The 27576-nt window shown below is 44.1% G+C and overlaps 2 protein-coding genes across 3 annotated transcripts in view; both read right to left on the bottom strand.

Moving 5' to 3' along the window:
* The window catches only part of LOC124000493 (transmembrane protein 211), a 240663-nt gene extending 236230 nt beyond the window's left edge, over positions 1-4433 (bottom strand). Inside the window, exon 1 of the mRNA XM_046306884.1 lies at positions 3551-4433. Within this exon, the coding sequence (XP_046162840.1) occupies positions 3551-3865 (315 nt within the window). The 5' untranslated portion in view covers positions 3866-4433. The remainder of the gene's footprint in view (positions 1-3550) is intronic.
* Positions 4434-4806: 373 nt separating this feature from the next.
* akap10 (A kinase (PRKA) anchor protein 10) lies at positions 4807-26480 on the bottom strand. 2 transcript variants are annotated; one of them, XM_046306334.1, is made up of 15 exons: positions 26174-26480; positions 22232-22279; positions 20843-21028; positions 16907-17443; positions 16432-16530; positions 16051-16135; positions 13633-13756; positions 13283-13419; positions 11915-12059; positions 9800-9964; positions 9449-9561; positions 8765-8844; positions 7050-7102; positions 6857-6949; positions 4807-6564 (listed from the first exon to the last, which is right to left on the bottom strand). In XM_046306334.1, the coding sequence occupies exons 1-15, from the start codon at positions 26193-26195 to the stop codon at positions 6559-6561; spliced, it is 1893 nt and encodes a 630-aa protein (XP_046162290.1). In that variant the 5' UTR covers positions 26196-26480; the 3' UTR covers positions 4807-6558. The 2 variants fall into 2 exon arrangements, with proteins under 2 accessions (XP_046162290.1, XP_046162289.1); XM_046306333.1 differs by having other exon boundaries at positions 8765-8847; positions 26174-26479.
* Positions 26481-27576: the final 1096 nt, after the last annotated feature.

The raw sequence follows: 27576 nt of genomic DNA, 5'->3' as shown, positions 1-27576 counted from the left end.
TTTGTTTTACTCCGTGTTGTTGTATGTGTCGAACTGCTTTGCTTTATCTTGGCCAGGTAGCATTTGTAAATGAGAACTTGTTCTCAACTTGCCTACCTGGTTAAATAAAGGTGAAATTAAATAAATAAAATAGACAGGTGTGTGCCTTTCCAAATCATGTGCAATTATTTTAATTTACCACAATCAAGTCGTAGAAACATCAAGCATGATCAATGGAAACAGGATGCGCCTGAGCTCAATTTGGAATCTCATAGCAGTGTCTGAATACTTATGTAAATAAGGTGTCGGTTTTTCCATTTGAAATACATTTGCAAAATTAAATAAAAAAAATCTGTTTTCGCTTTGTCATTATGGGGTAGTGTGTCGATTGCTGAGGATTTTTATTTAATCCATTTTAGAATAAGGCTGTAACGTAACAAAATTAAGTTAAGGGGTCTGCATACTTTCCAAAGGCACTGTATATGCTTACATGCATACGTACAGTATGTGTATGTATATTTGTGTGTGTGTGTATGTATATTTGTTGTGTGTGTGTGTGTGTGTGTGTGAGAGAGAGGTCAATATTTTTTTATGGAGGGCAAGAGCATCAGTGGAATAATCTGCACACCAATGAGGGGTGTCTGCCTGGCGGGGTGAAGCAGTGGTGGACCGTAATGTGTTCCTTATGAAACATTACTGGCCACTTCACCTTTATTAAATGGCCATGGGGGCGTGATGCTGGGATGGATGGGCCACCTTGATCACAGATGCATCTATGTACAAGAAGTACTTCACTCAGTCAGCGACTCCCTGGGTATTACTGCCTGGCCGAAAGACAGAACAGGTAAGACTTCTCAGAAATTAGTTATAATAAAGATAAAAATAAAATGTTATTTGTCACCTGCCTCATTAACATCAGGTGTAAACTAAACAGTGAAATGCTTACTTACAGGTCTTTCTCCAACAATGTTAAAGATATTTTTTAAAAGGTACAAATAATTAAATACACAGTGAATAATGAATAACGAGTAAAAAAATTGTGGCTATATACAGGGAGTACCAGTAAGAGTCTTGTGCAGGGCTACGAGGTAATTGAGGTAACTATGCACATAGAGTAGGGGTAAAGTGGCTAGGCAACAGGATAGATAAGACAGTAGCAGCAGTGTATGTGGTGAGTGTGAAAGTGTGTGAGTGTGGCGTCAGTATGCATGTGTGTGTGTTGGGGTGTAAGTATGTGTGAGTACAGTCCAATGTGTGTAAATAGAGTCAGTGCAAAAAAAGTGTGTGTGTGTTGGGCTGTGTATGTACACTACAAGTATGTGCACACTCCTTCAAATTAGTGGATTCGGCTATTTCAGCCTCATCCATTGCTGACTGTCGTATACGCCCTGCTAGAGCTGAAATTTGACGAACTGACTTGTTGAAAAGGTGACATCCTATGACGGAGCCATGTTGAAAGTCACTGAGCTCTTCAGTACAGGCCATTCTACTGCCAATGTTTGTCTCTGGAGATTGCATGGCTGTGTGCTCGATTTTATACACCTGTCAGCAACGGGTTTGGCTGAAATTGCCAAATCCATTCATTTGAAGGGGTGTCCGCATAAGTTTTTAAATCTCCCTTTCAAATGTTAATTTCTCCTCCTCATACATAATCATAACTCCTGAGGTAGCTAGTGGGCTATTGCAGCTAGGGGTTTTCACTGCATGGTAGGGTGTCCAACTACCCTGCTCTTTCTAATCTAGAATGAGGTGAAGCGATTGAAGCACAGGATTGCTCCAAAGGAATGCTGGAGCGATGCAACTGGACTCCTGGGGGACGCATGCTTCTGGCTGCCCCAGTACCACAGTTGCAAATGAGAACTTACAGAATCACTAATTCATTTTGGCGGGGACTTAGCCAGCCTCAGTGAAATCTCTTGTTGATTCCATTTGACACAAGTTCCCATAGCTGTACCCCAGTCTTTTCTTAGTTCATGCTCTTGTTCTGCATTGAATGGACTTTAAAATGTTGAATAATAAAGCTTTTTCTGAAAGATTTTTTACTTGAAGCATTTTCAAAAGTGCATATCTGTTATTAAATTAAAATTGGCATAACAAGAGGAGCCCTCACAGTTTGCAACCCATTAAATACAGTATGAGCTCCCAAGTGGCGCAGCTGTCTAAGGCACTGCATCTCAGTGCTAGAGGCATCAATACAGACCCTGGTTCGAATCCAGGCTGTATCATAACCGCTGTGATCAGGAGTCTCATAGGGTGCACAATTGGCCCAGCATGGTCTAGGTTAGAGTTTGGCCGTCAATGTAAATAAGAATTTGTTCTTAACTGACTTGACTAGTTAAATAAAGGTTAAAATAAATACAAATGCTTTGACCAATCAAAGCATTCATATTCTGAATAGGAAAAACAGAAATCCTAAGGAATTGTATGCAGTAATGAAGCCTGCAGTGTCTGGGTCTATGCATGGCAGTAGTTCTGTGACCATTTATCCTATGAGATAAAGAAAAAAGCCCACTGACTGTCGGTGGAAGAATCTGTGATGTGAGAGCACAATAATCCCTACAATAATGTATTCTCACTCAACAGCCATCCTAACCCTTGCCCAGTCCCCCTTAGCTCCAACAAACAACTTCCCTTATAATAACGATAAGTAACTTAAGACATGGCAAGGTCCTTATTGCCAGTATTACGGTTCATCACTAACCCCTCCCTGAGTGTACTGTACTACCTCTGTTTAGTAAAATAGTATCATAATGGCAGAATAGAAACCCTGATATCGACCAGATATGATGCCAAACACATGCCCACATTAACCCCTCTGGGTCTGGGTAAACACTGATGGCACAAGACCCCTCTCCATCCATCAGAAACTTGTTGCTGTGGAAGGTTAATGGGTTACTTCAGGAATTTGGCAATGAGGCATTCTATCATCCCCATAGTCAGATGAACTCGAGGATACCACAAGTGTCCAATATGAAGGCAGTTAAGAGGTAGTTTTGCGAGCCAATATTAACTAGCATTAGCACAATGACTGGAAGTCTATGGGTATTTGCTAGCATAGACTAGCAGTCATTTCACTACGGCTAGTTAGCAACTTACTTCAAACCGCACACAGACATAAAATGGTATCCACGAGTTGATCTAACCCTGGGGAAGTAGGTAAGGGGCCTCATTGCCAAAATCCCTAAACATCCCTTTAAATCACAACCTCAGCTGTCACGTGGGAACGGTTGACATCCTGACATAACTCAATACCACCAGTTGACTTTATCATCTTTAAAACAACACTTAATGACTTCAGTTCAATGTTATTGATTGTGCATGCTGCCACGTCACTCACTACACTCGAATCCTGAAAAATCTCCATACAGTGATGCAGGAGCTATCATGATTCTACTTCAAGTCCTCTCTCAATTAATAATGGCCTTATAAGGCAAATGTGTATCATTGATTGTGCACATCACATACATCACGAACATGTATACCACTGAGGATTTCGGATGTAAACATTTAACATTGTATGCAACACCTCCATTCAAGAAGCCTATGCATGTATGGTCAGTGAATTCCATACCTGCCACGAGCTGGACGGGATCTCGGCAAATTTTCCGAGTCCTCCGAAGGTGTAGCATCTGTACATATGGTCCAGAGACTCCGAGCAGTGCCAAAGTAAGCCGAAGCTCACCGAGTCCTTGTTTTTCAGATGGTCCTTGACAATCCACGCAGGGGATATAAAACTGAAACTACAGATAGCGACCAGAGCAGAGGACAGAAGGACCCAAAAGCAGCCCACACAACTGAACATCCTCGCAGCTTGGGGCAACGAGTAGCTCCGAGACAGCTCGATCCCAACCCCGGCTTTCTTCTTCCGATCCAGCAATGAATGCATTTGGAGCTCACACACCCAGAAAAGATCAGCTGAAGCTCTCCCCCAACAAATATTACATCAACAGCCTCCTGAAGCAAGATAACGAGTTAATTTGTTATCCGTAAAGATGATTATTTAAAGGGATATTCCAGTGACCTAAACATCGGCTCCTGATTTCATAAAATAGTCAAACATGAGCACGTCTAGGTAAACAAGCTGCCACCTCAACAAGAAGTACTGTCTACTTTAAATACGCTATCCGTTACTATACTTGAGAATATAGAAATGTGAGTCACCGCAGAACACAAAAGATGTTTGTAACACGCACCCGAGACACAGATACGTAACTGTCAGTCCGTAGGATGGTCGCCACCTGGAACTATCAAATACTCTATCGAATTTGACGCATGAGATTTTTTTTTTACATTTTAACATATGGTTAGTGTTGCAGTTCTCTTCATCGGTCCGGTATTTGAGTCGCCGCGCTTTTTACTCAGCAGGAGAAGCCGTGGTTTTGGTTAAGCGTGGTAACCAGTGCGCTTCACAACAAAAGTCTCCACATTGTCACTGCGCGCTGTGAATACTCAGGTGGGCGTATCCCCATCAATGTTGTAAACCTTCCCTTGTGTCCTCATGTTGCTTAGGATATACATTTTGGATACGCATACACATTTTACCAAAAATAAGCAAACGTGCCCATATTTTACTGCAATTGTCTTTGGAAAACAATTAGAATATGTACAGTGAAATAAGGTACTTACTGGAAAAAAAACGTTTTTTTCCCTTCATTTAAACAAAATCTAAATCACTGAATATTACATACTTGATTATTGCTGATCATTCGCAGTTAGACAGGTATCTTGCTCATTGACGTTACAATAGTCCACATTGCCCCCCACTGGTTAAACGGCATTGCAACAAGAGAAATCGCATTTTGCTGTTTTAAAACGACTAGCTACAAATAGGCAGAAAAGTTTTATTGTACGATAGCCATAAAATATTTACAATAAAGTATTTCATACTGTACAACAAAATGGGGATACAACAATTTTGATGCACAAAACTGCAGCATCTCTATGAACTTATTCAAAAGCCAACCACACACACTTGAAACACTGCACTGGGATGAGCACTAATTTGCTGAATTACAGGTTGCATCATTATCTTGCAATGCTAGAGGTTAAATACCCAAGTGCAATTAAGAACATGTTGGCCACAAACTAAGATTATCCATCAAGCTAATGATAAATGAAATGGAGCCAAATAAATCCCTATGTTTGGTGGCAAACAAGATTTGCATTTCGTGCAAAGAGGAATTGTGTCATTTTTCATCAGTGGTAGCACTGTTCCTTCTAGTACTCTGCCAAATAAAAATAAAAACTAATATATATATATATATAGAAATCCAACACAATTTAAATATATTATAGATTACGTACACATACGTCAGAAAAACAATATTAGTGGTACATAGTACCAAGAGAGTCCTTTTCCACACATCTCAATGAGGTTCAAATCATAACAATATTAACATTATATTCAAAGAGTAGACTTTTCAATTGAACATTTGTAATTGAGACATTGCTTTTGACAGTACATACAAAAAAAGAAAAGGTCAACAATCACCATAAAAAATCTAACATGAATATATTGGGGTTAAAGAGAAATCTAAATATGTATAAAATTATATTGAGTAGCACGGAGTTGTTCTTTCTTTGCAACTGTAGAACTTCAGTACACAACAAGGAGTATTTATGCATTTGTCTTTGCTCTGTAATGACATGGACAAGGAGCCAGAGCAAGAAATGCATGTGGTTAGCTAGACCGCAAAATCAATATGGTCCATTCCAGTTTCACCGTAACATGTCTGACCAGCCCTCTACAGTACATTAGGGCACAGCTAGGAGGGCAAGACAACGCAACCTATCATCATAGTAACCCACCCCACCGCCACAATACTCCAGGAGGGCCCAGGAATATTAGCAAGTTATGCATCAGCCGCAAATAAAACTATACAAAGCACCTACTGGTGGATTCCATCTTAAAATTGTATGTGTCATTCTGACCCCTTTCAAAGAGATGTCATTAAAAACAAGAAATAAGGAATGGGCATAAGGGCAAGAGGTGGTGGTGGTGTAAGGAGAGACGATGTGCAGGAATCAAGAGAGGAGTGGACAACCAAATCTTCTTAGTGATCGCTTTATGAAGGATGCTTCAGGTCCCTGCAGGCTCCCTCTTGGATGGCATGGTAACAGAAGTAACCATGACAGGGCCGATGCTTTCTAAAGTGCTGCTTCTTCTGACAGCTCCCGTTCAGCCCCATTTTGTGTCATAGCTTGTCATCTCTCCTTCCCTAGAGAATTTGTTCTGGAAGGAAGTCTGTTACTCTGGTGCTCTTTGTGCCACTGCTTTGTTTTTCTTTTTCCTCTTAATTTGTTCAGCGATGCCTTCATAGTGTTACAAACAGTTGGAAGGATGGATGATCTACTTCAAGTTTTTCCGCTCACTCACACACACACACACACACACCGGTACAAGTTAATGCAGGAGATCATGGAATGCATTTGTTCTTTGATCTCTATTGATGCGTTTCATCTTAAGGTAATTCCAGTGTAGAGTTCATCACTGGACTAGGGGACGTGTCTGTCTGTCAGTCTGTCTCTATAGGGTGAGGGACGAGGGGAGTGACAATGCTTTGGTTCTCCACAGGAGGCTCATAACTGGGGAGAGAGATTGTCCATGTTTCATTGTCAATCATCATACAACAGTAAACGTGTCACAGGTGAGGAGTTATTTTCTATAGTTGACTGTATAGTGGCAGATAAATGCAATGGCTTTGGACTGTCAGGAATAGGAAACCAGAGCATACAGATATCCGTGACAATTACAAGGCATTTACAGAAATTGGGCCTGGCGAATTGTCTTCAATGCACTCAAGAGTTTGTACTTATCCAATGTGTAGTACACTTATCAAGAGTCCACCATGTTGTAGATTGAGGCAGACTGACTTACCTTGGTGGATTCGCCAGGACTGTCGTGGTGCGCCTGGTGTACGACATCATTGACGATCATTTTAGCGATCTTCCAGGCCATCTCCTCCTGGGCCTAAACACACATGTTACGATTCAAAGTGTTCATCAATCCTAGTGTTTGTTAGTTCAAACAGATTCAACACAAGAGGAGCTTGTTTTGTTGTTTTACATACCTCATCAGAGTTGCCTTGAACAAGTTTCTTCATGGCTAGAGAGAGCATGGAACCTGTGAGGAGAGAGTGGAAAATAGGGCAATGGTCACAACAATGAGCCTCTTATCTATTGCTCCTCTGTAAGCTACTGGACATATGAGGTACATGAAAAATATATCACAGAACAGAATTATCTTAGTATGTGATGTATGCATTTGGAGGAAACCGAGGGCTGGAAAAGCTGGTTTGTGATTAGCGCCATGAAATCTAGTACAAAACAAAAGTGTTTTACATATACAGTACAAGTTTAGTCCAGGGCTTATATCCATTTCCTCTATTCTCAGAGAATGTTCTCTTCTAAGAAATCCTAAATAATAGATCCATGTTTTACTGTTATAGTATTTTATAAGATCTAAAAGCACCTGGGGTTTTATTTGAGAGTGCCTCGCAAACTTCAAGTCACTCTGATTGGGGTTAGGATAAGAAGGCAATACCCACACCGTGGATGCCTAAGTGACATGGCACCAAAACCATATAAGCAACAATGAACAGTATAGAGAAAGAGCTACGAGTGAAGGAGACAGGCATATATACACTATATGCACGAAACATTAAGGACACCGGCTCTTTCCATGACAGACTGACCAGGTGAACGCAAGTGAAAGCTTTGATCCCTTAGAGGTCACTTGTTAAATCCACTTCAAATCAGTGTAGATGAAGGGGACAGGTTAAAGAAGGATTTTTAAGCCCTGAGACAATTGAGACATGGATTTTGTATGTGTGCCATTCAAAGGTTGAATGGGCAAGACAAAATATTTCTGCTTTTGAATGGTGGTAGCTGCCAGACGCACCAGTTTGTGTCAAGAACTGTAACGCTGCTGGATTTTTCACACCGTTTCCGTGACACCCCTTAAAATGATTGGATTCTACTATTTCAGCCACACCTGTCGCTGACAGATGTGAGTCTTCAGAAACTATTCATACCCCTTGACTCATTCCACATTTTGTTGGGTTACAGCCTGAATTCAAAATGTATTATTTTTCTCACCCATCTACACTGATTACCCCATATGACTAAGTGGATACATTTTTAGAATTAAAAAAAAATACAGAAATATCTCATTTACACAAGTATTCACACCTCTGAGTCAAAACTTAGAATAAGCACCTTTGGTGGCGATTCCAGCTTTGAGTCGTCTTGGGTGTGTCTATTAGCTTTACACATCTGGATTTGGGGATTTTCTCCAATTCTTCCTTGCAAATAATTCTCAAGCTCTGTTAAGTTAGACAGGGCGCAGCGGTGAACAGCAACAGCTTTTCAATGGGATTCAAGCCTGGGCTTTGGCTGGGCCACTCAAGGTCTTTCACATTCTTGTTCTGAAGCCATTGCAGGGTTGCTTTGGTTGTATGCTTGGTGTCCTTGTTCCGTTGGATCATAAATATTCTCCTCAGTCTAAGGACTTTTGCACTCTGAAGCAGGATCTCATCAAGGATTTGCCTGTATTTGGCTCCATTCATTGTTCCCTCTATTCTTACCAGTCTCCCAGTCCATGCCACTGAAAAGCATCTACATAGCATGATGCTGCCACCACCATGCTTCACGGTAGGGTAATCATTTTATACCTTTTGAATTCGGGCTGTAACAACAAAATGTGGAATGAGTCAAGGGGTTGGAACACTTTCTGAAGGAACTCTATAGCCTAGAAATAATTGCTACATTAGTGTTTGCCTGTTACCTTTGGATTTCTTCACATCCGGTTCTGGTTCGGCTTCCCTGATAAACTGGCCCAGCTCGTTGACTTTCCCAAACGTCATTCTTCTGAACAGTGAGGGGACATAGCCAATGAAGTCATACATATAGGATGTTCATGGAGACAGCACCCTGTTTACTAGCCTGGTCCCATATCAGTTTGTGTTGAATGGCCAACTCCGAATAGTCATAGTCATTTGGTCCCAGCACAAACTGGGACACTGCCGGTGCTGCCTAAGGCCACACACATCTCCTATATCAGCCTGTGTTGTTCCATTAGACTGCCATCAGAGCTGATTGTAATGTAATGTGGATGACCTACAAATCTGCCATGTCACAGAGGACTGCACTGCGGTCTTTGAAAATATGTATTTGGAGCAGTTTAGTCACATCAATGGTCATTACACACTGGCCTACTTAGCTAGCATCAAATAACTCTCTTGGGGAAATTACAGTAGTAAAATCAGGGCAGTTGAAGGGTAGCTATGGAGGAAATTTTGCACGATTATAAAAACAATTTTCACTCATTTCGTCCAGCAGAGAAACATGAAAATCCAAATCAAATATTTGAAATAGTAATGTGGTTTACAGAGCCATTTGAGGTGACTGTACTGAGAGTGGTGAGAATAAGTAACTAAAGGAGGCCTGAGTAGGCTATGCAGAAACTCACCCAGCATAGGGGCGCTGGTACAGGGACTCTGGGTCCAGGCTGGCTATGTCCACTGTTATTGCTTCGTCAAAGTTTTTCAAGATTTTTATTGCTGCCACCTTTTTGGCACCTTGCTGTAAGCGAAAAATATATATAATGATTTGCACATTTAGAGCAGAACTAGAGGGGAAATCAATATATTTATGTTAAGTAAACAAATTAATACCCACTGACTATTGAACAAAAGGTATGAGTGCTACTGCTGTTGAACATAATTGATTTGCGTGCACTTAGACAATGAAAAGAGGAAAATGCCAGTAGAGCTAAAGTGAAAGTACAGGTTGTGAGCAGGTCAGGTGTGGAGTTATCTACCTGGGCTTGAGACCCCTCAGTTGTGTTGGTGCTGCGGTCAAGGTCAGAGGCCATGCCTTGACCGGGAGCACTAGCCAGCACAAACTCATCCGCTCGGACAGAGTTGATAAGGTCACTCAGATACTTGTAGTAAAGGTTACTCGACAGGAAGCCTGGCATGTAGACCTGCGAGAAGAAATATGAAATTAGCTTTGTTAAGCTTCAAAATGCCTTTTAGTCACAAAGGTCTTCCGTTTTCTCCAGAGCCTGACAAAGTGTTTCAACATCATCCCTAGCCTTGGCAACAAAGTCGTACCACTGAGACACACAGTGCATTCGGAAAGTATTCAGACCACTTGACATTTGGTTACATTACAGCCTTATTCTAAAATGTATTAAAAATTGTTATTTTCCCGCTCAATCTTCAACACAATATCCCATAAAGACAAAGTAAAAACTGGCTTAGAAATATTTGCGAATGTATATAAAAAAAATCTAACTGAAATATCACATTTGCATATGTATTCAGACCCTTTACTCAGCACTTTGTTAAAACACCTTTGTCAGCGATTACAGCCTTCCGTCTTCTTGGGTATTACGCTACAAGCTTGGCACACCTGTATTTGGGGAGTTTCTCCCATTCTACTCAGCAGATCCTCTCAGGTTGGATGGGGAGCGTCGCTGCACAGCAATTTTCAGGTCTCTCCAGAGATGTTTGATTGGGTTCCAAGTCCGGGCTCTGGCTGGGCCACTCAAGGCCATTCAGAGACTTGTCCCGAAGCCACTCCTGCGTTGTCTTGGCTGTGGGCTTAGGGTCGTTTTCCTGTTGGAAGGTGAACCTTTGCCCCAGTCTGAGGTCCTGAGCCCTCTGGAGCAGGTTTACATCAAGGACTCTCTGTACTTTGCTCTGTTCATCTTTCACTCTATCCTGACTAATCTCCCAGTCACTGCCACTGTAAAACATCCCCACAGCACGATGCTGCCACCACTATGATTCACAGTAGGGATGGTGCCAGATTTCTTCCAGACGTGACGCTTGTCATTCAGGCCAAAGTGTTCAATCTTGGACCAATCAGACCAGATAATCTTTTTGTTTCTCATGGCTGTCATGTGCCTTTTACTGAGAAGTGGCTTCCGTCTGGCTACTCTACCATAAAGGCCGAATTGGTGGAGTGCTGCAGAGATGGTTGTCCTTCTGGAATGTTCTCCCATCTCCACAGAGGAACTCTGGAGCTCTGTCAGAGTGACCATCGGGCTCTTGGTCACCTCCCTGACCAAGGCCATTCTTCCACGATTGCTCAGGTTGGCCAGGCGGCCAGCTCTAGGAAGCGTGTTGGTGGTTCCAAACTACTTCCATTTAAAAATGGAGGCCACTGTGTTCTAGGGGACCTTCAACGCTGCAGACATTTTTGGTTCCCTTCCCCAGACCTGTGCCTCGACACAATCTACGGACAATTCCTTTGACCTCATGGCTTGGTTTTTGCTCTGACATGCACTGTCAACTGTGGGACCTTATACAGACAGGTGTGTGCCTTTCCAAACCAAGTCCAATCAATTGAATTTACCACAGCTGGACTCCAAACAAGTAGTAGAAACATCAAGGTTGATCAATGGAAACAGGATACTCCTGAGCTAAATTGAGTCTAATAGCAAAGGGTCTGAATACTTATGTAAACAAGGTATCCATTTTTTAAAAAAAAAAAAAAAATATATATATATATATATATATATATATTGTGGGGTATTGTGTGTAGATTGATGAGGAAAAAATATAATTTAATCATTTTTTTGAAAAAGGCTATAACGTAACAAACTGTGGAAAAGGGGAAGGGGTCTGAATACTTTATGAATGCACTGTATCTATGGCTCTGGTACCACTACCTTCAATAACCACAAAGGCCTGTCATTGATAATCTAAGCCTCATGGTCTCAATCTAAGCCTCATGGTCCCAATCTAAGCCTCATGGTCTCAATCTAAAGGAGTTCCCTAATTTTGACGTGTAATTTCTGTTTTGTTTTTCTGGCTGAATTCCAGGTGATTTTACAGTGGTGAGTTTGCAGTGACCGCTGTGTGTGTTTCCTATATATTGTCATATGTATTTGGCCCAGGTAACTGGGTGACCTACGACTCCTCACCTTTTCCATGGTGGTCCAGGCCTGTCTGAGAGGAGTGGTGAAGCAGTCAGGTAGAGGCCCTCCCTCCCGGCAGATATTAGACTCTATCTCCATCCGCACAGAGTCATCAAAACCCAGCGGGTTGGTGGCTTGGAGTGAGAAATACCTGGGGAGGAAACAGATGAGATCATTATTAAACTGGTGCTCAAATAAACAAGCCAGGCTGAGTAATGTGGAGGTGGTAGCCCTTTACACTCACACCAATATACGGTTGAAAAGTAAAGACATGGGCAGTGATAAATGCTTAAATTGGAACGCAGGGCTGTCAAAGTTTTGCTTTACAATACGTCAGAACATAGGCTCTGTGCTTCAAAGCACTGTATGGGTTTTGACTGACAGTCATTCTGAACTTGAGCACCTCGCGTGACATGAAGTTCGTTATTTTATAACTTAGCTAGTCATGCTAGCAATAGAACAGGCTTTCAAATGATGCCCATCTGACCCAGATTACGATTTATAAATGGACCATTTTTGGATTGCGTAAACAACAGTAATTGTGTGATGGCGTGGATGCAGGGCTGTGTTACAAACAAAACAGTGACAAGTGTGCCTGCGATAGTTCCTCAACGGCACAGCTAGGAGAGCTAAAAAATATATATTTTTAAATCACCTTATAGTTGAAGACTCTTCTTTGAGTCATAAAAGTGCATTGAAATTACTAAGGAACTGTGCTTGAAGACACCAGTTAGTCCTCTCACTCAAACGCTTGTAATTTGTATGTCTTATGTTGCAACTACCCCACATTTCTCTAGAATATTGTGATATGATACTGAATGTTTCCAGAGTATTTTCAGGTCATATTATGGATTCAGTCTTGTGAACAGTTGTGTTCTCACCTTTGGTCTAATAATTGCCATATAATGTCCAAACTGTCCCTTTTCTAAGGTAGCGTGATGGCATAGGTAGCGTGATGGCATAGGTAGCGTGATGGCATAGGTAGCGTGATGGCATAGGTAGCGTGATGGCATAGGTAGCGTGATGGCATAGGTAGCGTGATGGCATAGGTAGCGTGATGGCATAGGTAGCGTGATGGCATAGGTAGCGTGATGGCATAGGTAGCGTGATGGCATAGGTAGCGTGAAGACAAATATAGTGTAAATAGATGTCTTAGGCACACCAATACGTTTACTGGCCTAGATTACTTAAAACCGCTGAACAGAGCGCCGGCCGCAATTTGCAAACCAAGCATGCATCGATTTTACATGTAGAACAGTGTGAAAATGTCGTCAGTCAGACATCTACAGCAGGTGGTCTCTCAAACACAGCGCACTGAACGATCGGCAGACAAACGCTAGATCCCTATTCGGTGAGATGTGTGTGAGCAGTTACTTGTCGTAAAGGATCATGGCGTCGTTCTGGGCCTCCAAGCCGTCGTACTGGCCAGCCTTAGCAGCCAGCTGGTCCTGGAAGTTATCTGCTGCCAGCCAGAACTGCAGGACATTCACAGCGTCCTCCTTTTCCATGTACTGGGGAGACACACAACATACTAGCTTTATTACCAACGACACTTCTATTAACACCTACCATATAACACTAATGTGGAATAGAAGAGAGAATAACAGAAGAGATAAACACCACCAGTACCACTAGTAAGTAAAACACCTATGAATGAACTTGATAAACTGTGGCTGTGTATATTTAATAGCGAGCAACAGTAACATCAGTTGTGTTGCTCTTACCTCAGAGAAGTAGAAGAGGGCCGACTCACAGAATAAGATGTCTGCCAGGAACACAGAGCCACTTGTCAACACTTCGATCTGGTACTTACAGAAATGATGGCTGCGCAAGAATTCACTAAAGTGCCTGGGAAATATAGATTATACAGTTGAAGTCAGAAGTTTACATACACCTTAGCCAAATACATTTAAACTCAGTTTCACAATTCCTGACATTTAATCCTAGTAAAAATTCACTGTCTTAGGTCAGTTAGGATCACCACTTTATTTTAAGAATGTGAAATGTCAGAATAATAGTAGAGAGAATGATTTATTTCAGCTTTTATTTCTTTCATCACATTCCCAGTGGGTCAGAAGGTTACATGCACTAAATTAGTATTTGGTAGCATTGCCTTTAACTTGTTTAATTTGGGTCAAACGTTTCAGGTAGCCTTCCACAAGCTTCCCACAATAAGTTGCGTGAATTTTGGACCATTCCTCCTGACAGAGCTGGTGTAACTGAGTCAGGTTTGTAGGCCTCCTTGCTCGCACAAGCTTTTTGAGTTCTGCCCACAAATGTTCAAGAAGATTGAGGTCGGGGCTTTGTGATGGCCACTCCAATACCTTGACTTTGTTGTCCTTAAGCCATTTTGCCACAACTTTGGAAGTATGCTTGGGGTCATTGTCAATTTCGAAGACCCATTTGTGACCAAGCTTTAACTTCCTGACTGATGTCTTGAGATGTTGCTTCAATATATACACATCATTTTCCATCCTCATGATGCCATTAATTTTGTTAAGTGCACCAGTCCCTCCTGCAGCAAAGCACCCTCACAACATGATGCTGCCACCCCTGTGCTTCACGGTTGGGATGGTGTTCTTCGGCTTGCAAGCCTCCTTTTTACTCCAAACATAACAATAGTCATTATGGCCAAACAGTTCTATTTTTGTTTCATCAGGCCAGAAGACATTTCTCCAAAAAGTACAATCTTTGTCCCCATGTGCAGTTGCAAACCATTGTCTGGCTTTTTTATGGAAGTTTTGGAGCAGTGGCTTCTTCCTTGCTGAGCAACCTTTCAGGTTATGTCGATATAGGACTAGTTTTACTATGGATATAGATAATTTTGTGCCTGTTTCCTCCAGCATCTTCACAAGGTCTCTTGCTGCTGTTCTGGGATTGATTTGCACTTTTTGCACCAAAGTATGTTCATCTCTAGGAGACAGAATGAGTCTCTTTCCTGAGCGGTATGGCGGCTGCGTGGTCCCATGGTGTTTGTACTTGCATACTATTGTTTGTACAGATGAACGTTGTACCTTCAGGCATTTGGAAATTGCTCTCAATGATGAACCAGACTTGCAGAGGTCTACAATTTTTTTCCTAGGTCTTGGCTGATTTCTTTTGATTTTCACATGATGTCAAGCAAATATGCACAGAGTTTGAAGGTTGGCCTTGAAATACATCCCCTCCGATAGGCTAATATACATCATTTGAGTCAATCGGAAGCTTCTAAAGCCATGACATCATTTTCTGGAATTTTCCAAACTTTTTAAAGGCGCAGTCAACTTATTGTATGTAAACTTCTGACCCAGTGGAATTGTGATACAGTGAATTATAAGTGAAGTCTGTAAACAATTGTCGGAAAAATGACTTGTGTCATGCACAAAGTAGATGTCCTCACAGACTTGCCAAAACTATAGTTTGTTAACAAGAAATTTGTGGAGTGATTGAAAAACAAGTTTTAATGACTCCAACCAAAGTGTATGTAAACTTCCGACTTCAACTGTATCTGGTCACATTTACATTTATGATCTAGGATTAGTGTATTACAGAACAGCGGTAAAACTTTCATCCTAGGGGCCTCCCGGGTGGCACAGTGGTTAAGGGCGCTTTACTGCAGCGCCAGCTGTGCCATCAGAGTCCCTGGGTTCACGCCCAGACTCTGTAGTAACCGGCCGCGAGGTCCGTGGGGCGACGCACAATTGGCCTAGCGTCGCCCGGGTTAGGGAGGGCTTGGTCGGTAGGGGTGTCCTTGTCTCATCGCGCGGGCTGGGTGCAGTGTGCGCTAGCCAAGGTGGCCAGGTGCACGGTGTTTCCTCCGGCGCATTGGTGCGGCTGGCTTCCGGGTTGGATGCGCACTGTGTTAAGAAGCAGTGGCGGCTTGGTTGGGTTGTGTATCGGAGGACGCATGACTTTCAACCTTCGTCTCTCCCAAGCCCGTACGGGAGTTGTAGCGATGAGACAAGATAGTAGCTACTACAACAATTGGATACCACGAAATTGGGGAGAAAAAGGGGTCAAATTTAAAAAATAATAATAATATTTAAAAAACTTTAATCCTAGGAGAAAAATCATGAAAACTAAAGAAAAACACTAGCACTTTATAAATAAATCTTTCAAAGGATACGAAAACAGGAAGATTGGAAAAACAAAAAAAAACGTACTGTTGTTCCATGATGGAGAAGACGACAGACTGTGCAATGACGAAACAGTTTGGGTCCACCAGTCCATCCTCCCCACAGATTTTAGCTGTCAAAAAAGGACAGAAAACAGTCAATCACACAATATCACCGAATATCAATCATCCACAAAATAGTTATCCCGAAACCAAGTTAAATATACTGAGATGATTACAGCTGATTTGATCTTTAACGTTGGTTGCAACATTCTTACTAGGTCTAACATTCTTAGGAATGCATACAGTACTCACAAAGTTCTGATACAGCACTCACACAGTCTGAGTACTCATACAGTGACTGCAATGTCTTAAGAGTCAAAATCTCATACTAATCGCAAATAGGCGGCAATCAGGACTCATTTCTTACCGACTATGTCGTTTCTGAGCTGTTCTGTGATGGGGATGGGCCTAGCAGCGTCGGGAGAGATGTACTTGGTGAAGATGCTCACTGCATCTCTCTCTATACCTACAACACACAGGAGGAGAAGATGTTTAACAGCCAGCCACACGCATCATAAACTGTGTACAACTCAGATATTGTTACCTCCAATGTGCAATTAAAACAAATTAACGTCATTATTCTGACAGTCAGTTGTTTCACGGTGGAAATAAGAACAAATATAGTGAATATACTAGCCTTCTCTAGTCAGTGAGTTATACAGGACTAATAAATAAATGATAAAGACAAGCCCAACACACAAAAGGAGTTGAAGTACAGCTATAGAGTCTCTGAAACATGCACCACCAGTCGGCTCAAAGAGACTCCAGGCTACTTACTTAACCTTTATCTATGCAAGTAAATTATGAACAGATTCTTTACAATTACGACCAGTCAAACGTACTCTTCATGAGCTTGTCTGAAAGCTCCTTGAGGGCGTTGGTGGACTGCAGCTTGAATGACGTCCCTGTCCTGTAGGAGGGCTGTCTGGTGGGGGTGTCTGCTCTGCTGGGAGTTCCAGGCCTCTGGTCCACCACAGAGCTGAAGGAGTCCCTGTGGACGAGCTGCGCCGTGGGGCATTCACTACTGTTACTGTTAGCGTCCTGGGAGCTGGGGGTAAGTGGGCGTGAGGAGGAAGGCCTGGGGATGGAGTGTAGGTCCATGTCTGAGGAGGATGAGTGGTCAGGGGAGGCAAGGGGGGAGGCGGGCTCGGCCAGGGAGCTGTGTTTGACTGAGTTGAGGCTATGGGCCCGGACCCGAGACCAGCTGGTGGAGCGAAAGCTCTCTGCCTCCAGCCAGAAGCAGACCAGGTGGTCAGCCCCGTGGGCCTCCTGGAACTGGATGTAGTAGGGCATGGCCACGTTGTCCCTCAGAATCTGATCCACCGTCTTAGACAAGCGTGAACGCGTCTCAGAGGCCAGGTAGTTCACACTAGAGCGCCCTGAAACACACATCAGCAGTTCTCACAAAGTCTTTAACAGTAACCCTGCCTAAACAACCACAGCATTCTGAATAAAACCAAACACAATCAATAACAAAAACAAATATTTTAAAAACCTATTCAACTACGGCACATTTCCTGGGTCACATGACCAGGGAGGCCATATGAATGACTGACTGAAGCCTGGCTGGGGGCCTCCAATTACATAATGGAAAGTTGGAGCACTAAACAGTGCGCTGACTGAGGTGTTTTGTGATAAGTGTTGTGTGTTCCTTGTATCAGCTCCAGAGTTGGCAGGCTGCCACGGGTGACTGAGCCGGAAGCTTAGCTCTCGCTCGCTCGCTCCGTGCACCCCCCCCCCTCTCTCGCTCGCTCCGTGCCCACCCTTCCCTCCCTCTCTCGCTCGCTCCGTGCCCCCCGTCAATTTCTCGCTCCGTGCCCACCCTTCCCTCCCTCTCTCTCTCGCTCCGTGCCCATCCTTCCCTCCCTCTCTCGCTCGCTCCGTGCCCACCCTTCCTCCCTCCTCTCTCTCTCTCGCTCTCTCGTGCCCGTGCCCACCCTTCCTTCCCTACCTCTCTCTCTCGCTCCGTGCCCACCCTTCCCCCTTCCCTCGCCCGTCCCACTCTCCCTCTCTCCCTCTCGCTCGCTCCGTGCCCACCCTTCCCTCCCTCTCTCCGCTCGCTCCGTGCCCACCCTTCCCTCCCTCCCTCCCTCTCTCGCTCGCTCCGTGCCCACCCTTCCCTACCTCTCTCTCTCGCTCGCTCCGTGCCCACCCTTCCCTCCCACTCTCGCTCCTCCGTGCCCACCCTTCCCCCTCCCTCCCTCTCGCTCGCTCCGTGCCCACCCTTCCCTCCCTCTCCTCCTCTTCCCCCTCCCTCCCTCCCTCGCTCCGCTCGCCCCCCCTTCCCTGCCCACCCTCCCTCTCTCGCTCTCCCTCCCTCCACCGTGCCCCCCCCCTCCCCCTCCCTCCCTCCCTCGCTCCGTGCCCACCCCTCCCTCCCCCTCCCTCCCTCGCCGTGCCCCCCCTCCCTCCCTCCCTCTCGCTCGCTCCCTCCGTGCCCACTCCTTCCCTCCCCCCCCCTCCCCCCTCCCTCTCGCTCCCCTCACCCCTCTCGTCCCTCACTCCCTCTCGCCCACCCCTCTCCTCTCCTCCCTCCTCCCTCTCGCTCCCTCTCCCCCTCTCGCTCCCTCCCTCCTCTCGCTCCCTCTCGCTCCCTCTCGCTCCCTCTCGCTCCCTCTCACTCCCCCTCGCTCCCCCTCGCTCCCTCCGCTCCCTCTCGCTCCCCTCACTCCCTCTCGCTCCCTCACTTCCCCTCCTCCCTCACTCCCTCTCGCTCCGTGCATTTTGTTACTCCCTCCGCTCCCTCCCTCCGCTCCCTCACTCCTCTCGTCCCCTCCCTCCCTCTCGCCCATTTTGTTACCCTAATGGTTCTAATAGGTTTTTTCATCGATCTTTACACAATATGCCATAATGACAAAGAAAAAAACTTGACACCTGTATTTGGGGAGTTTCTCCCATTCTTCTCTGCAGATCCTCTCAAGCTCTATCAGGTTGGAGGGGGATCATTAATGCTCCACTATTTTCAGATCTTTCCAGAGACGTTCGATCAAGTTCAAGTCCGGGCTCTAGCTGGGCCACTCAATGACATTGAGTCTTGTCCCAAAGCCTCTCCTGCTTTGTCTTGGCTGTGTACTTAGGGTCGTTGTCCTGTTGGAAGGTGAACCTTCGCCCCCAGTCTGAGGTCCTGAGCGCTCTGGAGCAGGTTTTCATCAAGGATCTGTACTTTGCTCCATTCACCTTTCCCTTGATCCTGACTAGTCTCCCATTCCCTGAACACATCCCCACAGCATGATGCTGCCACCACCATGCTTCACCGTAGGGATGGTGCCAGATTTATTCCAGATGTGACGCTTGGCCAATCCCAGAGAATTTTGTTTCTCATGGTCTGAGAGTCCTTTAGGTGCCCTTTGGAAAATTCCGAGCGGGCTGTCATGTGCCTTTTACTGAGGAGTGGCTTCCATCTGGCCACTCTACCATAAAGGACTGATTTGTGGAGTGCTGCAGAGATGGTTGTCCTTCTGGAAGGTTCTCCCATCTCCACAGAGGAACTCTAGAGCTCGGATTCTTGATCAACTCCCTGACCAAGGCCCTTCTCCCCCGATTGCTCCATTTGGCCAGCTCTAGGAAGAGTCAAACTGCTTCCATTTAAGAATGGAGGCCACTGTGTTGTTGGGGGACCTTCAAATGCTGCAGACATTTTTTGGTACCCTTCCTCAGATCTGTGCCTCGACACAATCCTGTCTCGGAGCTCCACGGACAATTCCTTCATCCTCATGGCTTGGTTTTTGTTCTGACAACTGTGGGACCTTATATAGACAGGTGTGTGCCTTTCTAAATCATGTCCAATCATTTGAATTTACAACAGGTGGACTCCAAGTTGTAGAAACATCAAGGATGATCAATGGAAACAGGGTGCAACGGAGCTCAATTTCAAGTCTCACAGCAAAGGGTCTGAACACAGTTTTTATTTTTAATACATTTTCTATAAAAAAAACAAATTCTGGGGTAATGTGTGTAGATTCATTTTTTTATTTCATCCATTTTAGAATAAAAAAAAAATGTGGAAAAAGTCAAGGGGTCTGAATACTTTCAGAATGCACTGTAGTGTTGTCACCCTACTCTACTGCATTCCCAGGCCAGGCCTCAAAGATACACCACTGGTTCAACCACCCCCTCCCTCTGACTCAAACGGTAACTAAAGGACCTGTTCCAGCAGGTGTTGTTACTCACCATGTCATAAACAATACTGCTGTAGCACTATAAAACAAGTTCCTGATATCCACCAACTAATGAACTGCTTGATTTAAATAGCCTACATCTTCAGAGGGAAGACGACTTAGGGAATTCTTATGTATCGTACTTAGGGCACAGCAAGCTTCTCAGTACAACACATACATTATAAGTAGGACCAGGAGTTTTACCAGGCCATGTGTTCACTCAGGAAAACCTCTGGGCCATACTTATGTATCATACTAAAAAACGTTGCTGGTAGCGTGCTGGTTGGTCAAAATGCTAACCCATGCATGAAGCTGGAGCGAGTGCGTCGCAGGATTAGCCTGGCCGGTTGGCAGTTAAACACAGCAGCACCATGTCCACTAGCCACCATTATCATTTTGTATCAACTCACTCATACATGAGCACACACGATCCAGTCAAAAGGACAGGATTTAAAGCGAAAGAGCTCATCCATTCAAATCAATCTAAATCACCGATCTAGGATCAGTTTAACCTTTTCAATCATTATGACCTAATCCCAGATCAGAACTGCTACTCTGAAACACTTGTTAATACATGCCATGAAAACTAAGACAAATCAGTAGAGGACTGGATGTACATACCCAGATCCCCAAAGTGGGCAGCCTCCATGTGGATGGGCTGTTTCTTGAGGATTGCTGTGCGTCCGCGGGCGAAGGAGTCCATGTTGGCAGAGATGGCATTGATAGCCACATGGCTGGGACCCGCCGCCTCCAGGATGGCATGATGGTTCCGGAGGCTCAGGGAGGGGGACTGGGGGCTCGTTGGGGCTACAGGGGAGGAGGAAAGGAGGATGGTTGAAAAGAAAAAGGTATCTTAATTCCTTTGATCAACACAGTCAATGTAGGCTTAACTTTCTAGATGACAGAAACCCACAACATCAACAACCTGTTATGGTCCTGAGAAACGACTTATTTAACTGAAGTCTGTAGTGATCCAGTACATGAATGTCTCCAGTTAGAGCTCAGAGGGTGCTGTGACCTGTTATGAAACACTGTGGTGCGGGAGACTTATTGAGTTAACTTATTAAAAAAGGTCACCGTGAGCCTGTCTGAAAAGAGAAAATACTTCACGGCTATCTCTCTGTCAACTCTTAAAAACCAAAGTCTCAACTTCCGCTACAATTACTGCCTGGTATACACTGAGTTCACCAAACATTAGTAACACCTTCCTAATATTGAGTTGCACCCACTCCTTTGCCCCCAGAACAGCCTATATTCGTCTGGGCATGGATTCTACAAGGTATCAAAAGCGTTCCACAGTGATGCTTATGTTGACTTTAATGCTTCCCACAGTTGGGTCAAGTTGGCTGGAGTTGGCTGATACACACAGGAAACTGTGTGAATCAAGGCTTAAAAATCATTCTTTACCATCTACTCCCCTTCATCTACACTGATTGAGGTAACATTAATAAGGGATCATAGCTTTCACCTGGATTAACATCATCAGTCTATTTTATTTTACCTTTATTTAACTAGGCAAGTCAGTTAAGAACAAATTCATATTTTCAATTACGGCCTAGGAACAGTGGGTTAACTGCCTGTTCAGGGGCAGAACGACAGCTCAGGGGTTTGACCATGCAACCTTGCGGTTGCTAGTCCAACACTAACCACTAGGCTACCCTGCCGCCCCATATCATGGAAAGAGCAGGTGTTCTTAATGGTTTCTATACTTAGTGATGTGTCTTATTACTACCTACATCAATCAATTCTCTCTCAGAATATTTACAGAAAAAACTACAAATATAAATAGGAAGAATGATTAAAAAGGGAAAGCTCAGAGGGAAATACCGGTACCTTCAAAAAGGTGTGAGGGAACACAGCACTGCAACTAAAGAGGCACTGGACTGCTTTCAAAGCACATCCAACAAGGGCCTTCCTCTATTTTCAGGGCTTCTCAAAAATGACACATCAGGTGGCAGTAGCACATCACTGCAATTCATAATTTCAGAGGGTTAGTAGTGTGGCACCCACCTCTATTGACTTTAGCATCAACTGGTCGCTCAGGTTCCTTTCCTTTGGCTGTGGGTCAAAAAAAGAATTACATAGCACTGTAATTAGAGCAGTCTCTAACATTTGATTCGCAATACAGGGGGAGATCAGTGACTGGAATATTGGGCCTGGAGTCGTTGTAGGGTAAAGCAATAGGGATGATGCGGTGTCACTGAAAAAGCACTCACTAAACTATCCAGTTACATAACGGTCTAGGCCTGGTCGGGAAACAGATATGCCTGTGACAGTGATAACCATGTCTGTTCAGCAAACACTCATGCACAGATCCTCACTGTCACACACAGATAACATACGGAGAGAGAAACTAGCTACTTGTGTGCGACTCCTAAAATGAATAAAACAGAATTATTCTTCACATTGAAGCTTGGCTGCCATTTTACAAGGCGTGTTTATTGACTGCAGTGGCCTTGGGTCTATCAGCTCGAGTGTCACAGCAGAGGCATTTTCCCCACTTCGTTGTCATGTCACTGCAAAATACTCTCATTTTTCTCCACATTTCAGTCCTCCTGTTACACGAAGTAACAGAAATCACCTGGTTACAATAGTGTGGTGAAACTGAACCTTCTGCACATGACACAAGGAGTCTTTCTGAGGCTCTTTCAGTTGTCAGTGGAGTGGGTCAGCAGATAGGGGCTGGTCTGTGTAGGGCAGGCCTCAGGGGAAGGATGGAAACCTATTTTTATAATTTCATTTGGTACAGAAATCGGCATCATCATAAGTTCATTATCCATGGTTTGCCTTTAAAGCTGACAATATGTAAGGAATCAAGGTTTATAGTTTGGCCTAGTAATTTTCATGCAATAATATTTGCTTGAATCTCTTTGGACCACAATCCCAAGGTAAATACTGAGTAGCCAAGAGACATTTAACACAATTAGCTTTAAGTTAATCTGCTCAATATGTAACTTTTTGGGCATGACCAAAAAAAATGCAAGTCTGTCACTCATAGAAAGCAAGCCTAAGAAGCAGTAGCACGTTTAAGAAGCGGCCTGTGTGTGCTATTTCTATGGGTTTAGTTGGTACAATGATTCTCTACCCTATAGTTGCTTGTTTTGTCACATAAACTGAAATTAGACGAACTATTTGAATTTTAGCAACCAGGAAATGGAGGAGTGATTTCTGCATAGTACATCTATCAAGCACTTGAAATGTAAGTTGCAGTAAGGTGCATCATTAGGTCATGAGTTCGGGTCCTGCTTTGCACGGCATAGCCCTTGATCATGAATCAAGAGTCATTGAATGAAGGCGTCTTCTGTAGGGGGGAGTTGTGTTAAGAGCCGCGGCGCTCGGTCTGAACATTAACACGCATTGCTTGCAGTACAGTTTTGGAAGTACAAGGACCTCATCTTTCATGTTGGTGAGAAATAATTTTAAATTGATACACACCTTTATAGGGTTAGGGTTCCCACATGGCCATATTTCCATGTTACAGCACTTGTTTACAGAACACTGACAAAAGACATAGTGGATGGCATCGGAGTGGCACAGCGGTCTAAGGCACTGCATCGCAGTGCTAGAGGTGTTACTACAGACCCGGGTTCATTACTTGGCTCATCGCACTCTAGCGACTCCATGTGGTGGGCCAAGTGACTGCAGGCTGACCCCGTTCGCCAGTCATTAAATTGACTCTTCCGAGCCCCTTGCAGCAATGAGACAAGATCGAAAACTGGGGACAAAAAGTAAAATACAAAAAAATGAGTGAACTACCAGTGCTCATTAGGTATCTGAGTCTCCGAACACCTGTGTGAACGGAAGACCGATGCCACAAAGTGATGTCACTGAAAAATACTGTCGGCTGCCACTGTGTTAAATCCAGTGTTAAAACAGTGTACAGTAAGTATGTATTTTGTGTTTGTGAAATTATTTTGATGTGAAAATAGATTGTATGTTTGTTTATTCCATGTGTTCTGTGTTGTTTTTTGTGTCGCACTGGTTTGCTTTATCATGGCCAGGTCGCAGTTGTAAATGAGAACTTGTTCTCAACGAGCCTACCTGCTGAAATAAAATAAAACAATTTAAAGATTGATTTATCTTTCTAGAACCATACTGCAATTGAGAATCGAATCACGTTTAATCTTTCTAGAACCATACTGCAATTGAGAATCGAATCACGTTTAATCTTTCTAGAACCATACTGCAATTGAGAATCGATTCACGTTTAGGTGGAGTATTTGGCTGTTTTGGCTTCCAGAGCGATTTTGCCATTTAAAACCAGGTGTTCCTGCATGTGAGCATTCCTGCATGTGCAGGCACCCCCTCGTTTTTCTTCTATTGGCACTACAGAGGGTAGTGCGTACAGCCCAGTACATCACTGGGGCTAAGCTGCCTGCCATCCAGGACCTCTACACCAGGCAGTGTCAGAGGAAGGCCCTAAAAATTGTCAAAGACCCCAGCCGCCCCAGTAATAGAGTGTTCTCTCTACTACCACATGGCAAGCGGTACCGGAGTGCCAAGTCTTGGACAAAATGGCTTCTCAAAAGTTTTTACCCCCAAGCCATAAGACTCCTGAAAAGGTAATCAAATGGATACCCAGGCTATTTGCATTGTGTGCCCCCCCTCAACCCCTCTTCTTAAGGTGCTGCTACTCTCTGTTCATCATATATGCAGTCACTTTAACCATATCTACATGAACATACTACCTCAAATCGGCATGATTAACCAGTGTCTGTATGTAGCCTCCCTACATATAGCCTGTCTTTTTACTGTTGTTTTATTTCTTTACCTACCCATTGATCACCTCATACCTTTTTGCACTATTGGCTAGAGCCTGTAAGTAAGCATTTCACTGTAAGGTCTACCTACACCTGTTGTATTCGGCACACGTGACAAGTAAACTTTGATTTGATTTTAAGCAAGGACAGGCGGGAAGCGTCTGTATGTGGCGTTAACATTAGATGCCAACCGCCAATAAGCACCACAGAAGAAGGGACAGGAGCGACAAACGGTTGCTAGCTAACCGTATACTTGTAGACAGTGTCCATGCCCCGCCTGTCGGGCACTGTTTTCCCGCAGTGCTGTTAATGATGGCAAAGGCAGGTGTTCGGTAGGCAGGTGCGAAAAACACTGTGTGCTAGTCCGATACACAGCAGAAGGGGGCGACACAGTGTGCTAGTTAGCTAGCCAACACAAGGTGTAGCCCCAGCTACCCACCTGCTGTGCTTGCCGCAGGCTGGGGCAAACGGTAGACAGGAGGCGGGGCGACACTGTGTGCTAGCGAAGGGAGGAGTGGAGGCGATGGGAGGAGAGGTGAAGGTTCATTCAGGAACCAGTGGGATGTTCGAGGGGCAGTCTTCCTGGAAATGGAATGCCCACATGCAGGAATGCCCGGAGTTGCGGGCAGCAGTTGCACACTATTGCCTCCAGAACATGTGAGGTCCTTGGACTAAGGAGTAAAGTTGGGCTCCTTTAATCCAATAATGGCCTATCCATGGGGCATAGCATACTGGCATGGAAGACAGACAAACTAAAGAAAAATGTATGTGGCATTATTAGCTAACACATCACCAAGTGAAAGGCGACGATGTGGATAGTTAATACCCAATCTAATGTGCATTGTACAAGAATGAATTGAGATAGATCATGGATGCTAGTTAGGTCTGAACATCAGCGAGCGATTTAAGTGGCAAACGCTATTGAGAAGGAAAACTGGATTAGTTTGCGAACATAGATTTGAGATAATCTGGCTGCTTGTTGTATTTCTTCAGATTGGAAAGATAGATGGATTATTTAGCAAATACATTTTTCTCCAACGGATATTTGTCGAAGGCCTTGACTTGACACAGACCTGTCAAGCGCATTCTCATCTCAGTCATTAGCCATCGAGCATTTCTCAACCTCTCCCGCAAGCCTCTTCTTTGCACCCTTCGGCTTGCGCTAGCTGGCTAGGCTAGCATACTTCCTTACCTTTCCTCCTGAAAAACGACATGACGATTTTCACGCTCTGAATGTATCCTCAGCTCAATGACAGCATCCCGTGGATTCCCGAGTCCCTTCATTCACATGCATCGACTCAAAACAACTGAAATGGGTGTATTTGCAACCGACTGGACTGTTATATCCAACATTTCCCCCTTCTGAAACCAGTGGCCATATTGTCAATACGTCTCACTTCCGGACTGATGCTGCAGCAGCATTGTGGGAAACTTGCATTGTTTGCTAGTGACAGCAGAGGGCAATAGCCACAAGGAAGATATTATCAGGGGGGAGTTAGGTGGTACGGCATCCAGGCAATATAAATAGTGAGGGTATGCTGTACTGGTAAAACGTGCGCCTATCACAATTACAACAACATGACCAAAAAGCTATACACCAGCTCCATGAAAAATTTGCCAATTGACTGGAAACCGGGTGGTATACGCTCCCAATTGCATTAGCTAATGTTACATGTCAATTACAATATTAGCTCAAGTCTGTATAAACACTATTTTTTTATGTTAAGTTAAACAGTGACCTTGCCAACTACATCAGTCAACTCAATAGTAGCCAATTTCTACTCTGCTTGCTTTTACAACTCAGTGAAAGAGCACAACACATACACACTGAACTATGCTCAACTCTCCCGTGCTGGTCCAGCCAGCCTTCCAGAAGCTTCCCGGTCACAACTTGTGGACTTGTTTACTTTTGAGTTTATTTTATTTTTACAGGGACAGTGCACATTAATGAATGTTTCAGTAAAAGTGACGGTTTTAGCCAGCCAGCTAATTTTCAACCGAAGTCCCTGGGCAGGTTATTAAAAACAATTACAATATAGACAATCATTGAGCAGTGAGCACACGCAGAGCAACATAGGACAAGCAATACGTAGCATACAGACAGAGCAACATAGAACAAAAAGAAACAAGACCAAATCCATAAAAGCAACAAAGTGTTTCCACACCTCACAAGCTACAGACAACAGACAACATGGAAAGCGGCAATACACAGCTCGGGAATATGTTCACAAATCTGATTGACCTTTAGCCATGTCTTCATGTTTTTTGTGATATGTTGTGTGATATGTTGTGCAGTTATGTGTGTCTGATGGCAGTGTATTCCAGACATGGGAAGCTCTCACAGCGAAAGCGGATTTACTAAAGGTGCTTTTCCTTAAGGGGACTATACAGTCACCTCTCATGGCAGACCTTGTGGATCTGCTGCCATATGTTTGGGTTTCCTGTTTAACAAAAATACTGAGTGGAGGGGGAGCCAGGCCATTTAGGATCTTGAATACAAGACATGCGTAGAGCCTGTGTGTAGACAGACTGAATAGGTTTAAATGTTGTACAGCACGCTTGGGCCCAACTAGTCAAGCAATATGTTAAGTGGGG

This window comes from Oncorhynchus gorbuscha, linkage group LG16, assembly GCF_021184085.1.
Source record: "Oncorhynchus gorbuscha isolate QuinsamMale2020 ecotype Even-year linkage group LG16, OgorEven_v1.0, whole genome shotgun sequence".
Taxonomy (NCBI): Eukaryota; Metazoa; Chordata; class Actinopteri; order Salmoniformes; family Salmonidae; genus Oncorhynchus; species Oncorhynchus gorbuscha.
This window is presented reverse-complemented; position numbering and strand designations above follow the sequence as displayed.

Coding starts and splice junctions, on each gene's coding strand:
- akap10 (XM_046306333.1), bottom strand. CDS start 26,195: ATGTCGTTTTTCAGGAGGAAAG. Junction 21,029..22,231: donor TGATGCTAAAGTCAATAGAG/GTGGGTGCCACA, acceptor CCTCCCCTGTAG/CCCCAACGAGCCCCCAGTCC. Junction 13,757..16,050: donor TTCTCCATCATGGAACAACA/GTACGTTTTTTT, acceptor TATATTTCCCAG/GCACTTTAGTGAATTCTTGC.